The sequence below is a fragment of the Diabrotica virgifera genome, chromosome 7 (genome assembly GCF_917563875.1).
Source record: "Diabrotica virgifera virgifera chromosome 7, PGI_DIABVI_V3a".
Classification (NCBI taxonomy): Eukaryota; Metazoa; Arthropoda; class Insecta; order Coleoptera; family Chrysomelidae; genus Diabrotica; species Diabrotica virgifera.
In genome coordinates, this window is record NC_065449.1 from 139,111,783 (window position 1) to 139,129,143 (window position 17,361).

The 17,361-nt window shown below is 36.7% G+C and overlaps 1 protein-coding gene across 1 annotated transcript; it reads left to right on the plus strand.

Annotated features, from left to right (window-relative positions):
* The first annotated feature begins 15,264 nt into the window (after positions 1–15,264).
* Positions 15,265–15,906, plus strand: LOC126888624 (golgin subfamily A member 6-like protein 4). The gene has a single exon (XM_050656979.1). The coding sequence runs from the start codon at positions 15,265–15,267 to the stop codon at positions 15,904–15,906; it is 642 nt and encodes a 213-aa protein (XP_050512936.1).
* The last annotated feature ends 1,455 nt before the right edge of the window (positions 15,907–17,361 follow it).

Genomic DNA, 17,361 nt, shown 5'->3' on the forward strand with positions numbered 1-17,361 from the left:
TTTTTGAAAGAAACGTTGTTGACTTTTTTTAATGGAACACCCAGTATATTTTTTTGTAAATTAAAAGAAAGGTTATTCACCTATCCAGCGGTATAAAGTTTTTTAAAGTCGGTTGTCAAATCACTGAGTAATTAATTTTTAAAATGAGAGGTGCAACGTGGATATCACATACCTAAATAACATAACTAAGCAAATTGATATTATGTTATGTGATTTCCACATTGCATCTCTCATTTTAAAAATTAATTGCTCAGTCATGATTGCACTGATTTTAAAAAAATTTATATCGTTGGATAGGGAAATGACCGTTTTTTATGTCGCTTTTAAATAAAAAATGGCGGATTTTTGAAAAAAAATCGTTGTTGACTTTTTTATTGAAACACCCAGTATATTTTTTGTAGCTTGAAAAAACGGTCATTTACCTATCCAGCGATATTAATTTTTTTAAAATCGGTTGTCAAATGACTGAACAAATAATTTTTAAAATGAAAGATGCAATGTGGAAATCACATGTTATGTTATTTAGGTATGTGATATCCACGTTGCACCGCTCATTTTAAAAATTAATTACGCAGTGATTTGACAACCGATTTTGAAAAACTTTATATCGCTGGATAGATGAATGACCTTTCTTTCAATTTACAAAAAAATATACTGGGTGTTCCATTAAAAAAAAGTCAACAACGTTTTTTTCAAAAATCCGCCATTTTTCTTTTCGTATTTAAAAGCGATATAAAAAATTTAATTCATTCAGACAAAACTTTTACTAAAATAAAACATTTCATCGAAAACCGCATATTTCTATCTTTAGCCATTTAGAAGTTATAGGCAGTTAAAATGGGGGAAAATATAAGTGGACACCCGGTATAATCGTTTCTACTGATTCATTATTAATATAGTATAATATGTATTATTGCTTTCAAAATATACTCAAATTGTATTTTTATACATTCATTACACATATTATTTTATATAATAATTAAATTCACTATAATGGTAAAAGAGGCAACCGATTATGTATGTATGTAAATTCACTATAAAATGTCATTTATATTTTATTAATAGCTAAATAATTTAAAATTTAGTTTGACATTCACGAAGTGTCAAACTCAAATGTAAATAATAACATTTACTTTGCTTAACAAATTCAGATTAAAAAAGTAGCCTACTTCCTAATCAAAGATTTCAGCTGACGTTTAGTGCGTGGTAGGAAATAACCGGATTGTGACGTCATATTTTAGATTTTGAGGTCGATTATCTCGAAGACGGTTAGAGATATCAAAATGCCGTTTTCAGATTTGGATTCAGAAGACAAAACTACATAAGAATCCATCGATACATCTGCTCTAAGTATTGCAGGAGCGGCAACGCAATAACACACAGACTTTTGCAAATTTATAAACGAAAAGTTTTCGTTGAAAATGAAAAATGACTTGTTATTTGAGGAAGGTGGAAAAACCATATGTATAACATGGGAGTAAAGTGCCTTTTCCTCCCTTGAATGATTACTTCGGGAGTAAACTTCATTCTCGGGAGGAAAAGTAGCACTTTCGTCCCTTGTTATACAAATAGCTGTTTTGTGTTAATTTCGTAGCAATATTCACACCCTGCAGAATTGTAGTGATTTACGATTAAAATTTATATTTATGTTTAAACAAATTTTAATATAGTCTACTATGGTTAAACATTATTAATATACCAAAAAATTTAATTTTAGCATACAGGGTTGGTCAGTCTTCTTAACAGTTTTCTTAAATATTTTAGTATTGTAATGAAATGATATTTTATGGTACTTTTTTATTTCTTAAGCATGCTCTATACTTTGTGCTTTAATTTGTGAGTTCGTAATATTTTAAGCCAAACTTTAATTGCAACAACAATTACGTGAAATTTTATTAGGCGGCCGTAAAAATATTCAATCAAAAGTAATTTGTCGAAAAAAAAAACACATAGGTATTAATCTGGACTGATCCTTTATTTATCAATTTTGGTTGACAAATCAAAATACCGTAAGCACGCTACAGTTGGTGTCCGATGTTCGGTGTTCGGTAAACTTAGTGCGATATAAATAAAAGTGAATTAAAAAAAAAACTTAGAAAGACTTTTTAATTTTATTCGTCGGGAATAATTAAATTGCGTTAATTGTTCGGTGTTCGGAAAAACTTTTAAAAGACATTTTGAGAAGTACGTGTGTGCCGACCAAAGATGTTGCTAGAAGAACTTTCCGTAAAATAGCTCCGTGAACAATTAGAAGAGCGCGAGTTAGATGCCAGTGGGTCCAAGAAAGTCCTGAAAGCACGACTCGATGAGGTCCTCAAGAAGAATGGAGATGACCCAGAGACGTTCCACTTCCAGTCATCGAAAATAATTGTCGAAAGTGTTTCTCAAAAGATCGATGAAACGTCTAAGCTAAATAATGAGAAATTCGACCAGAAATTCGAAAATGTTGCTAAAAGATTTGACGAGACTTCTCAAAAGATTGATGTAACCTCTAGAAAAAGCGACGAGAAATTCAAAAACGTTGCTAAAAAATTTGATGAGACTTCTCAAGTAATTAAAGAGATTTGTAGACAAAACAACGAAAAACTTGAAGAAGTTTGTAGACAGAACGATGAGAAATTTGAAAAAGTTTCTAGAACATTTGATAAGATGCATAAAAGTGTAGACGACAATAAAAAAATGCTAGAAGAGAAGATCAAACAATTAGAGACTATGGTACCCAATACAAAAGTTCTACCATCAGTTATTGCTGTAGTTTTCGCCGTAGAAGAGAAGATCAAAGAATTAGAGAGCACGATAACCGATACAAAAGTGCAACCAGTAGCTTTAGAGCCTGTAGTGAAAGATGAAACACCGAGAGTCGAAATATCGCATCATATGAGATTTAAATTATTACCATTTGATGGAAAGTCTTCTTGGTCCATATACCTTAGAAAATTTGAAGCTATTGCAGCCGCCAATCATTGGACCGAACAAGAAAAGACTGTTTCCTTGACCGCTGCTTTACGAGGTGATGCTGCAAATATATTAAGGTCAATTCCTAAGAGCCAAGAAAAATGTTACCAGACCTTGTTCACTCATCTAGGAAAACGCTATGGAAATGCCCATCTACAACAAGTATACAAAGCACAACTGCGTAGTAGAAGTCAAAGAGCAAATGAGAATCTGCAAGAATCTGAAGCAGATGTTGTTCGTGTGGTGCGGTTGGCTTATCCGGAGGTGCCAGACAGCGTTTTAGAAGAAATTGCGGTAGATACCTTCGTCAGTGGGTTGAAAGAGAGTAAACTACAGAAAGCTTTACGACTAGCAAGACCGAAAGTTTTAGATGAAGCACTTGCTATTGCATTGAAACACGAAACGGCTAGTCAAACTTCACGAAGCCATAGAGTAGGAACCATTGAAGAAAGTGACGAACACAACGATGAACCTCTGGAGGAAATGATACGGAGAGTAGTTCGTAACGAGATGCCAAAGAGACGCGAGCCTAGATATTGGAATTGCGGCGACGTAGGCCACATTCGTCGTAATTGTAAGAAGATCGTACAGCAGTCGGAAAACTAGAGCGGGTCGACACCAAGGGGCAACTGCCGACCTCGAGAACTAGGGCCCCCTTAGTAACTGTCAACCTTACGTCCTCCGGTGGAATTCACAACTTATACATCGAAGGTCGTATCAATAATAGATGTAGATCGTTTTTAGTGGATACAGGTGCAACAAAAACTATCGCACGTCCAGAAGTAGTACGAGGCCATCTTAAGTTATCACCTGCAACAGTAAAGCTTAGAACAGCGACTGGTGAGCTAATTAATACATATGGCGAGGCTAATATGTCAGTCTCCATTGGCCAGACCACAGTTAAACATCAAGTATTAATTGCCAAGATCTCCGATGAGTTCATATTGGGGATGGACGTACTAAGAAAAGTGGGGGCAATATTGGATATTCAAAATGGAGTTCTCAAGATCAATGGTGAAGAGTTGCCCTTTCACGACGACAAAGAAGATTTCATCCGCTTACTAACTACATGCGACGTAACCATACCCGGTAATAGTGAGAAAATTCTGATGACCATTCTTGATGGACACTGCCGAGATGGAACTTTAAGGATGGTCGAAGATGTTGACAATGTCGAGTTCCTAACGGCAAAAGCTTTGGTGAGAGTTTGAGACGTTGTCCCGGTAAGAGTTATGAATTTAGAGGAAACTGCTATCAACTTAAGTAGAAGAACTTTCCGATCAACCGTAGCTTCGATTTGCTCTATGAATACCAATGAGAAGTCATCGAAGTCGAAGTATCCAAAGGAGCTTGTTGAGATGGTCATTGAAAGATGCCAAGATCTTGATCATGAACGAACGGAAAAGTGAGGTCGATGCTGAAAGAGTATCAAGATGTTTTTGCTATTGATAAGAAGGATAAGAGCAAAGCAAGCATAGTAACGCATAAAATAAATACCGGAGACGCTCAGCCAATCAGACAACGGCCTAGACTTCCATTTGCGAAAAGAGATGAAGCCGAAGAGATTATCAAGGATATGGAAAAACAAGGTGTAATTGAACCATCGAACAGTCCATGGACATCATCAGTAGTTCTGGTAAAGAAGAAAGATGGTTCAACACTTTTTGTATCGACTACCGCCAGCTCAATGCGGTAACAAAAAAAGATAGTTATCCTTTGCCCAGAATAGACGATACATTGGATACTCTCTCCGGTTCTCGTTGGTTCTCCACACTCGATTTAAAAAGTGGATATTGGCAAGTAGACAATATGGAGCCAGCCGATCGGGAAAAAACAGCATTTTCGATAGGATCAGGGCTTTGGCAATTTACGGCTATGCCGTTTGGTTTATGTAATGATCCTGCCACATTTGAAAGATTAATGGAGGCAGTTTTAAGAAGTCTAACATGGAAAACATGCCTGATTTACTTGGATGATGTAATTGTGGTTGGAAGGTCCTTTGATGAACATGCCAAGAATCTAATAGAAGTCTTTCAACGATTGAAGGCAGCGAACTTGAAGTTAAATCCGAAGAAATGCCATATGTTTCGACGAGAAGTTAAGTACTTGGGACATATTGTATCGAGTAATGCTTTAACAGCTGATCCTGAAAAGATTGAAGCAATTAAAGATTGGTCAGTACCAAAAGATAAACATGAAATTAGAAGTTTCCTTGGACTATGTACATACATGGCGTTATGTACCGACGATTTGTCAATATCTCCAAGCCCCTAACAAAGTTGACGGAGGAGGGCAAAGAATATACATGGAGTGAAGAGTGTCAAAAAGCTTTCGAACAACTACAAATGGCTCTGATCAGTGCACCGATTTTAAGCTACCCGGGACAGGCAGGAAAATTTGTTTTGGATACCGATGATGCTAGAAACAGTGCCATAGGAGCTGTTTTCTCACAAATTCAGGATGGACAGGAAAAAGTCATAGCTTATTTCAGCAAAGTCCTGTCGAAACCAGAAAGAAACTATTGTGTTACCAGAAGAGAACTGCTGGGTGTAGTAAAGGCTTGCGAACATTTACATAAATACTTTTATGGCAGAAAGTTCCTTCTTCGAACAATCACGCTGCTCTAAAATGGCTCATACAATTCCGTAATCCAGAGGGACAGATGGCAGGATGATTAGAACGATTACAAGAATGTGATTATGAGATAGAACGCAGGGCCGGAAGAGTTTATTCAAATGCTGATGCCCTTTCGAGACGACCATGCAGTGCAAATTGTTATCACTGTGCCAAATTAGAGGAACGATTTTGCCCCGCGAGACGAACCACCGTAGTTAATGAGCAATGACAGCCCCAACAGTTAGAAGACGCCCAAGAAAATGATCCATGTATAAAAAGAGTATTGGATTGGATGCGGCAAGGTGAGAGACCTAGCTGACAAAACATTAGTGCATGTAGTCCGGAAGTCAAGGCCTACTGGAGCCAATGGAATTGCCTGGTACTAAAAGATGATCTTCTGTACAGAACCTTTGAGAGTGATGATGGTACAGAATCCAAGCTTCAGTTGATTGTACCTAAAAGCAAAGTGTCAGAAGTATTGCGTCAGTTGCATGACTGCAAAGACAATGGGAAGGTCCGTATGAAGTTAAAAAGAAAAAAAATGACGTAATATACAGAATTAAGAAGTTACCAAACGGTAAACCAAAAGTTATTCACATAAATCGTCTTGCACCATATGCTGGCTCAAAGGAAACAGAAGAAGCCCGAATACTCCAACAGGAGATGAAAGATGCATCACAGCCAAGTTTTAAGGCATCTATGTCAAATTACGCAGATAGAAAGAGTGCTAGATTCGGCGTGACAACAGAAGTTCAGCAAGATCTGTTTAGTGTTCCAGATGACGTCTCTCTAGCCCACTGTGTTGCCCAAGACCTTGAGATGACTAAAGGAATCTCGTCCGTATTCAGTAGAAAGTTTGGCCGCCTGGACGAGTTAAGAAATCAGCAGCCTAAAATTTGCCAAGATGGTCCTCGATCTTTGCTGTATATGGTGACCAGGAAGTCTTATACGGACACGCCAAGCTACGAGAACATATGGTGTGCTCTAACTAATTTGAAGAAAATCGTGTGTAATTATGACATCAAAAATTTGGCTTTACCAAAAATAGGCCATGCAGTAGAAGATCTGGATTGGAAGATTGTGAGAAGCATGCTTGAAGTGATCTTCAGAGAAACCGACGTACGAATTACTGTGTGTTGCATTAACCCAAAGATGTCGTACCCTTTAAAGACAGTAGACTGTTACTTCTTCTTGAGGGGTGTATGCAGAGCTGGAGAATCCTGTAGATTCCTCCTGGAGTTGCTTCATCTGGAGTTGCTGATCGGGATGCTCAGATCTTAAGAACGGAGCAGTGTGACGAATTACCGACGGCAAATAACAGGTTCCGTCTCGACAGCGCATCACGTAAGGAGACATCTGGAAGAATGACTCACCGTACAAGTGAGGAAACGATTTCTCGCGAATATTCGACGGTCAAGGGCACGGATTAACTAGTGATGAGCGGTTCCGTTTTTATGAAACGTTCAAGAAAATGTCTGGTATTTTGTATTCAATATATAAGGAACTAACTTTGTAAATAGAGTTAGTCTGTAAAAATAAATTTGCCTGTAACTTGTATAAATAAATTCGTATAAACGAACCGAGGGTATTATTTTAACCATAAGCACGCTACAATATTAATAAAAACATACAATATTCTACCTAGTTGGCTATGACACTAGATTTGTTTAAAAATATGACATTATACCATTTTTACAGTTCCAGTTGTTTTGTTACCATTACTAATATTAACTTTTCTAATGAGGAACTGATGAATATCATTTTTGTGCTAGGAGAGTATAAGAAGAATGTGCTACTAGCAATAAGAATTTACCATCAGCAATTCCCTTATCGACTACAACCAAGAAAAGAAACTTTAAAAGTTTTTTAGAACAGTTTTGTCTGACTGGATTCTTAGATTACGAGAAATCTGATCGAACAAAAACTATTGTAAATGAATAAAATGAATTAAATGTATGTAATCCTTAGTGTCACTGATGATCTGTCGATGGTTCTCATTAGTGTTTAGTCTGTTGAAATCGTTTTTGTAAACTTTAAAACGTAGTTTATCTTCTTGGTTGTCGTCTATCAGAAAATTTGTTGATAATAAATTATTATTGCTAGTAGCACATTTTTGTTATACTCTGGTAACACAAAAAACATATTAATCAGTTCCTTATTAGAAGAATTCATATTAGTAATGGTAACACAGCAACTGGAACTATAAAAGTAGTATAATGTCATAGTTTTAAGCAAATTTAGTGTCATAGCCAACTAGGTAAAATATTGTATGTTTTTATTAATATTGTACGCATCAGTAAGTTTAACTACGTAGGTATTTTGATATTTCAACCAATATTTTTAATAAATAAAGGATCATTCTAGATTAATATGTTTTTTTTTTCGATAAATTACATTTGATTGAATATTTTCACGGTCACCTAATAAAATTTCACGTAATTTTTGTTACAATTAAAGTTTGGCTAAAAATTTTACGATATAACTCACAAATTAAAGCACTTAGGTATAGGGAATACTTAAGAAATAGAAACGTACCATAAAATATCATTTCACTACAATACTAAAATACGGAGTGTTCCATTTAAGAAAACTCAGAAAATACTCATTCCGAGTTTCGACCAACCTTGCATATGTACTAAAATTAAATTTTTCGCTATATTAATAATGTTTAACAATAGTAGACTATATTAAAATTTGTTTAAACATGAATACACATTTTGATGTCAAATCACTACAATTCTACAGGGTGTGAATATTGCTACGAAATTAACACAAAAACGTAGTTATCTTTTAAACTCCCCATATAATATTACAGAACCCTATATTTTATGAAAGAAGACGTTGAGGAGAATTAAAAGATTTTAAAATATACAGGGTGTTCTATTTAAAAAAACATAAGTTTGTGTCACCCTGTCAATACGGGTGGCTCTGTATATGTGAATATATTTTTAAATCATGGTCCTATGTGTTCTCCAACTTTTACCTAAATAATGTTTGTTCGTTCTCTTACGACAAATGAGTAATTGGACTTTGTCACACTAATGCCCCACCCTGTATTCTCTTATTCAAGTATTTTGTTGTTAAAGATGTTCAAAATTAATCTAAGCGTTCCATAGTAACGATATGTTATTAAAAAATCACTTTTTCTCTATTTTCGGTTACTTATTAATTTTTATTGTATAGTATATAAATTATTGTAATCACTGAAAACATAGTTAGTGAAAAATAATCATATTAATTAACTGAATTAATAATTAAAGCGATTATAGAAGTAACGGTTATCCAAGAACATTCAAAAGCCATCTCTAAGTTAATAATGACGATGTCATTGTCAAGTAATGTTTACATCTCCATATTAGTGAGAATTTTACGACACGTAATTTGCCGTGTAAAAAAGAAAAAGTAGGGATAGCCGTAAAATATTTGTTCCTACCCTCTTAATGGAATTTATTTGGAAAAGTAAACTTAACATTTAAGTGCAATTAAAATCCTAACAATATGACATTGAGATAACAAACGATAATATAGAAAACATCATAAAGTCCCTTAAGAACAGAAAACCAGATGATATCACCAATGAGATGCTTAAACACGGAGGGAAAAAATTGCAGAACGAATTACGAGTACCTACCTACTAACCTTATTTAAGAATATTATAGAAGAAAAGAGAATACCGAGCAAATGGAAAAACAGCCTAACAATACCTACCCATTTTCAAAAAGGGAGAGAAAACACATCTAGAAAACTGTAGGGGAATAACACTGCTTAACAGAATTCTCAAAGCATTCACAAAAACTATACTGAAAGAAATCGCCAAAACTATAACCATACGGGAAGAACAAGGTTTCCGGAAAATAGATCTACCACTGATGCAATATTTGTTATCAGAGAAATAGCAGAAAAATCCATAGAATTTAATAAACCTGCATATTATATGTGTTTCGTCGATATGACCAAGGCTTTTGACAGGGTGCGATTAAAGGACGTATTACAAATAATGGGAAAAAAGGGGCTAAACCACAGGCTAATTAACTTAGTACACGATATTAACAACCAATGTAAAACAAAAATAAGATAAGACATTTGACAACAGAAGACAGGAATCAGTCAAGGCGCATATTTAATTTAATAATGGACAAAATAATAGAAAACCTTTCGAGAACAGCTGGATTTAAGCTGGGTAACACATTCTTTAGAGTCGTTTGCTACGCTGACGATGCTGTCCTTATCTCCCATTCTAAAGACAATCTCTAAAGGCATCAACACCGAGAAGACTAAATGCCTAGTAATTTCCAAAGAACCGATAAGATGCAAATTTGAAATCGACTCCAAAACTGTGGAACAGGTGAATCACTTCAAATGTCTGGGTGCGAAAATAACAAGCTATGTAATCGCTCAAAAGAGGTCAGAGAACAAACAATAAAAGCAGTTAGAATTTCGGGATGCCTGAAAGAAATCGCATGGAAGCACAAAAATGTCTAAATACTTAAAGCAAAGTCAAAATTATAAAACAACAATAAGACCATTATAACATATGCGGCAGAAACAAGACCAGACACAAATAGAACGTTACAAATGATGATAACAGTTGAAATGAGAACACAAGGGCCGGTTTTTCGAACGCTAATCAACAATGATCATTTTTAAATATTTAATTACTGTCAACAAAACTGTCAATGTCAACTTTGTTTGGGTTGCTGAAAACATAATTAATTACAATTATGAGATTTATTATTAATTATGTTAATAATTATTGTTATATTAATTGATTATTGTAATTAATTATGTTTTGACAACCCAAACAAAGTTGACATTGACAGTAATTAATTATTTGATAATGATCATTGTTGATTAGCGTTCGAACAACCGGCCCTTAGGGTCGCTTTCTTATATCTGAGTTAATCTACAGTTCAATTGACTGAGGAAATGCAATTCTCATTGGGTCGCCCATGTTACTCTAACTGTCATCAATACGTCTAACTTCACGCGTAACTTTGATACGAGAATTACAAAAAAAAATATGCATTGAAATCCAGATCCCGTAATTTTTTTGAGCGTTGTAAAGTGAGTACAAAGACATACATATTTGTTTCTTTGTAATTACAGCTTCAATTTACCGTACACTTCTCGTAGACTCTGCGGATAAGATATAGTCGTGTTGGGGAAACCTGGCGCGCCCTTCTCATTATTAATTCATTTTCTACACCGCGTAACTAGTAGCTTTCGAGAAATGCCAATAGATGGCAAAAGGTAAAAGTGTCGCCATTCTGTATGACTTTTTTATGCTGTTTCTGAATAAAGTTAAATGTAGGTATTTATAGTCAAACAGTCATTTTAATAATTATAAATAAATCTAATATAAATAAAAATAATGTTATCGTTTATCGTTATGCTTAGTATAACGTTTCATCTCATGTTGCAATAATGCAACGCATGCGTAATCCTTGCAATCATCTGAACAGTGTTCAGTGGATTCTGATCGGCCGAATTTCAGCGTTCAAGTTGAACGTAGTTTAAACTGCCATCGGTTGAACGTGAATTAAGAAAGACGATTTTGACTTTAAACTGACGTTCACTAGAAGTTCAGATTAAACTGGATATGAACTCGATATGAGAAATCGGCCCGGGTTAAAATGTCAAAAAATATAAACAAATCAAATATGTTCGTTCGCGGACTCTGTCGCGGACATTTAGTCATGAAATGCTCCACTTGTCGTCCACTGGTCCCTGACTGTCTCTGCGAATACACTTATTAATTTCCTCCCAGTGATGAAATCAACGTCAAAATCCTGAAATGACCTATTCGGGAAAACTTCCAAACCAACGCAAAAAATTCATTAATATTGCTTTTTACAAATGCGGGTAAATAATCAACGGAAATAACTATTCACAAACAATAAGCGGTTTAATTCGACCTAAGGCTACGGCTCCACGGGCGAGAAATTGACGCTAGCAGTAGCCGTAAAACGAACTTAAGGTTCCACGGAACGGAATAGGAATAGCCGAACTGAACCGACTACGCACAAGTCCTGTAGTCGGTACAGTTCGGCTATTCCTATTCTGTTCCGCGGAACCTTAAGTTCGTTTTACGGCTACTGCTAGCGTCAATTTCTCGCCCGTGGAGCCGAGCCTTACTGTTAGTTTTATAATCATTTCTAAACATAAAAATTACGATGGTCAAATTTTACCCGAAATATTTAAAACTGATTAGTATTTATTTGAGATTTTCTGGAAACTAAAATTTACCCAAATCAAATAATAAAATAGGGAACTTGCACATTTTTTTTATTACATAATAATGTTCAGTTTTGTATAAAAATGAGATTTCCAAAATTTCACGCTTCAAAAACTCATAATAACTTAGAAGTACAAATTTAAAGTCTTCTTTATCTTAAAATAGTTCAAACGACCCGTGACGTCACCAAGTTTGACTATGTGGTTCAGTTTATGGTTATACTTACGTATATTCTTCTTTTTCTTTAGTTTATCGGCCTCCACCTACTTGGGTATTTAGCCAGATCGTCGTCGGGGAATAAAGGAAAAATATTTATATTCTAATGACATTTATCGTATGTCATTGTAATAAAATATACCAGTTTGTTGAGATTGCAGTTTGATACAGTTTTTGAAGGAAAGGAAAGAAGGTTTACTATTGAAAATAAAAAGTACAAATTTTCTATGAATATTTCAAACAATCAAAAACATTTGTAACGTCACATAACTGTATTTTCTACTGACGTTTATAATGTCTAATCCAAAATTATATGTACAATTGGTGTAGAATGTAAACATACAACCCAGTGACGTCACGATGCGTTTTGGGGTGGCTGGTATAAGTTGAATTTTTAGTCGTCTTTAGAGGCCAAACTAAAGACAAACAAAACTTTTTTATTTTTGATACAGGTTCTAAATTATGTTCTGTTGTGATTTATACCATTTTTTTCGAATTTAAAATTTTATGCAAGTTCCCTATTAATTGAATTATGGGGAGGCGGAACATACCGCCTGTCTTGAACTACTGAAGTTCAAAATTAGGTTGTCGGGTGACAGAAATGATCCAGCTGCTCGGAAGTGGCCACAATTTCTTCACGCAGGGTTTATACTCCCCAGTTTTGGTTTTCAGAGTTACCACTCTGACAATGCCGTCCTCTCCATATTGCACCAACGTGATGTGTCCAACTGCCCATTGCCCATTGTCCAACGGTGGCAAATTGTCTTCAAGAATTAACACCAAAGCATCGACCATTATTCCATTATTGTATTTAGAATATCCATACCAACTAGAAGCACCGTTGTAGAAATTCACAGCCAAACAAGTTTTCAACAAAATCCAAACAGATATGAATCCTAAAAAGTCCCCAGGGTTCGACTTAATCACTGCAAGAATTTTACAAGAACTTCCCAAGAAAGGAGTGCAATAATGACACAGATTTTTAACGCAATCTTAAGAACTGGTTACTATCCCCTTTTGTGGAAAGTGGCACAAATCATCTTAATACCCAAACCAGGCAAGCCTGTAGAAGAAGTTAAGTCCTACAGACCTATCAGTCTACTTTCAGTGATGTCAAAGGTTTTTGAAAAACTCTTACTAGACAGATTACAGCCAATCCTCGTGGAAAAGCAGCTAATACGCCCAACCACCAGTTTGGATTTAGACAACAACATGCTACCACCGAGCAAATTCATCGAGTCTGCAATTCCATAAACAAAGCCTTAGAAGAGAAGCAATACTGCTCTGCAGCCTTTTTGGATGTCTCGCAGGCTTTTGATAAAATCTGGCACACTGGCCTGCTATACAAAATAAGAAAAGTCCTTCCTCTCAACTTCTTTCTAATCCTCAAGTCCTATCTCTCCGACCGCCATTTCCTTGTAAAAGTTAAAGATCAGTGCACTAACTTATATCCAATCAAAGCTGGAGTACCTCAGGGTAGTGTCCTTGGACCAGTTCTCTACCTACTCTACACAGCAGATCTTCCTACAAGCCAAAACATCATCACAGCCACATATGCAGATGACACAGCAATCATTGCAGCTCACTCAAACCCGTACATCGCCTCGCAACTGCTCCAGACAAATCTCGACAGAATAAATATCTGGTTACAAACATGGCGAATTAAAGTAAACGAAAGCAAGTCACTACATATAACGTTCACTAATCGAAAAGATACGTGCCCAACCGTCTCATTAAATAATCAAGTACTACAACAAAAGGATGATGTAAAATACCTAGGTATGCACTTGGACCGCAGATTAACGTGGAAGAAACACATATTCACGAAAAGAAAACAATTGGGTCTGAAACTCAATAAAATGTACTGGCTGATAGGAAAAAGGTCACAACTGAGTTTGTACAATAAAATTTTAGTATACAAGGCAGTGATTAAGCCAATATGGAGCTATGGTATCCAACTGTGGGGAACTGCGTCGAGATCCAATATCGACATCCTGGAGAGATTCCAATCGAAAACCTTGCGCATTATCACAAATGCACCGTGGTACATGCCCAATGAACACATCAATCGTGATCTCCAAATGAAGACTGTCAAAGAAGAAATTGCCAGTTACGTCCAAAAATACGACATCCGACTACAAAACCACCCCAACAGGCTAGCGAAGAACCTAATGAGACCCCAAGTAAACAGAAGACTAAAGCGCCACACTCCAAGCGATCTACGAACAAGATTTTAAATTTTAAATTTTCAAAAATATTTTATTTATTAGAGTTTTATTGATAGGGTTTTATTTATTAGTCACAAATAATTTTGTTAAGTACTAAAATTATCTCTCCCTGGGATTGTATTTTTACCTCGACGACGGTGGGAGAGCCGAGTAACCGGTCGTGGTCCCTAACATTGTGAGGGGATCACGATCGGTGAAACCAAGAACAGTCCCAGCGTCCAGCGACTTGCACCGGGTGGGCGCCGGACACCGCCGCTGGATGCTAAAAGGCGTCGCAACTGAGGCGAGCAGTCTGCGACGCCCTCGCCTTCAGCAGTTGTATCTCACCCTCCAACTTCCCTACGGCTACTCTAGTCCCTAAAAGTTAATCTCGTCCACCTCAGCATTGTGACCGAGGGTCGATGGTGGGCCCCAAACACATCGCGGGGGCCTCCGCCGCGCGCCGTCGGATTTCGATCACAAATCTCTATTCGAAAACTTTTTCGACATACCCACTGCGTGTAGCCGCCATGTCTTACCCCACCAATGTACCTTTTCCACCACACATCCATCCCAAATCCCGCGTAACAGGGCAGGCAGCAGTTACGCGGAAACTCCAGGTAGCCTGTGAATACAGACTGCCACTGCATCCGGAGGCAACCGTGAAAAAAAGCCTAGAGGAGTAAACCTCAATAAAATAATCCCCACTATCACGGTGGAAGGCATCGTGCCAAAGATATGAGAGATGCGAGGGTTAGAGCATCAGAGCATCACAAACGATCCCTTCGGGATACCTGGCGACCTCCCGAAGTACCTAAGCCTTAGCGCGGTAAGGGCGCACTGCCGCGCCAGACGTATAGCACGTCCCGGCTCGTGGGACCATTTATGAGTAATATAAAAAAAAACAAAACTGACAGGTGACAACAATGACGACCATCGGCGAGATAATTATGGACAATGCAACGGAAACTGAAAAAAAGAATAGGGAAGAACAGTCGCAAGACGACTTAAAAAAAATAATTGGAAGGAGAGATGATGAATAGTTTTGAGAGGGAACTTGTAAGAAGACACGATCGGCAACAAAAAATGAATAGGTCAACTGTTGCAAAGCAGTCGACATTAGTAGAGGAGGAAATTAAAGAATATAGTGAAAACGAGGAAGAACAGATAGGGGAGAAACAATCACAGGAAGAAGAAGTAGACAACATTAAAGAAGGATGGCAGAGTATCGAAGAAAGTGTGCTGGCGACAATCTTCCTGGATGAATATCAGGATGGGGAGATCATAAACAACAAAAAAAGGAAAGCTGAAAGCATAGAGAGGATAAATGACCTCAAGAGGGAAAGGCTGGAGGAGACCATACGGTTTCCAAATGAATCCAAACAAGAAAAAATAAATAGGAAATTGGAGGAATTAAATGCAAAACTCGAAGAAATGTTCAATAAATTAAGCGAGCAGCTTAAAGAAAAGGTGGAGATGGACACCGATGTAAAAAAATTGATAGGGATTATAAAATCCACCAACAACGAAAAGGAGGAGGATAGTACAAACAAAAAAACATCAAACGAATTAAAATGTGACCACTGTAAATTAAAAGTGGAGCAAGAGAGGCAGAAACAAGAACAAGAAAAAATCAAAAGGGCCTTAAATATGGGGAGAGGGAAAAAACTTTTATGAGCATATGCGACACTAAATGGGAAGAGAAACTATATGAAAAGACAAAGTGGGAACAAGCGGGTCTACTGGAAACAGTAGAAAAAAAGAACTGTTTAGTTTTTACAAAAAAGGACGCGAAAGATAAACGCGTAGAAAACACAATTAAAGACGTAGGGGAGGACCTAGCGGAGATGCTAGAAGAAATAGAAGAGGGAGAAATAAATTACCTGGAGAACACCAGAAGAAAAGCAAATAAAAAAACAACATGGTATACTTTCGTTGCCAGATTAGAAAAAGAACAGGGGGGAGACGCATACGATATGGCAGTAAAGGCGATAAAGGAAATAAGGAAGGAAACAAACGAAATCCCAGAGGTCATGAGGGTCGTAGTCGCAAACGACCTGAATAAAGATACTATAAGGAAAGCCCTCGAATATGTAGGACATGGAGAAACTATATCCTGGGAGATTTTAGTAAGAGGCAAGGAATTCGGCGTAGAGAGAAAAGTGGAACAAGAGGAAGCTCTCCTTATAAAAATGGACAAAGGAAAAAAATACAACGAGGTACTAAGTGAGATGAAGAATAAGATAGATATAGGAAAGATGAGGATCCAAGTAGACAGGTTAAAAAGAACAAATGAGGGGATCTCCTAGTAAAGCTAAAGGGGAGGGGAGCAGCACAAAAACTGAGGGCAGAACTTAACAACAAAATGCAAGGAATAAATACAACGATAAGGAAAAGGAAAATTTCTTCACTATAGCTAATTTAGACCCAGGAGTGAGTGAGAAAAGTCTGAGAGAAATTGACATTAAAGTACTGAGGACGAACAAACACGGGGAGCAGGTGGCCACAATAGCCGTACGACCCTCCAAAGCAGAAGAACTGAGGAGGTACGGCACAATTAAGATCGGATGGACAAGATGCCCGGTAATGGAAAGGTACGCCCCGGTGAGATGCTTTAAGTGTCTAAAGTTTGGCCACAGTACCTACGAGTGTAAAGAGGAGAGCAGGGCGGCCTGCTGTTATAACTGCCTGAAGACAGGACACACTGCCGCAAACTGTAACAATAAAGCATATTGTTCAGTTTGCAAAGAGGAAGGGCATAGAATGGACAGGATGGCCTATCCAGCCTATCGAGCCCTAGTGTACGGAAAGGGGGATGAGGGAGAACCCCCCAAGAAACGAATAAAAAAACGAAATAGACTTCCTGGAAAACGAGGGTGGGCCCATATACAGTCCACCTAGGTTGTATTGTATTTATACAAATTTTAAAATTACTAATTTATTATTTTATAGATCTATTTTATTATTTACATTACCTATTTTAACTTTATGTTACTATTTTAACTATTTCTATTTACCTAACTATTTTATTTATACACATTTTACCTATTTATTTTATTTATTCATTTTATCTATACTTATTTATTTATTTATTCTAGTTTTTAACTATTTTAATTTTTCAAAAAAGGCGAA

What these genes read in the sequence shown, in the direction of transcription:
- LOC126888624 (XM_050656979.1), top strand. Translation starts at nt 15,265, where the DNA reads ATGAATAGTTTTGAGAGGGAACTTGTAAGAAGACACGATCGGCAACAA.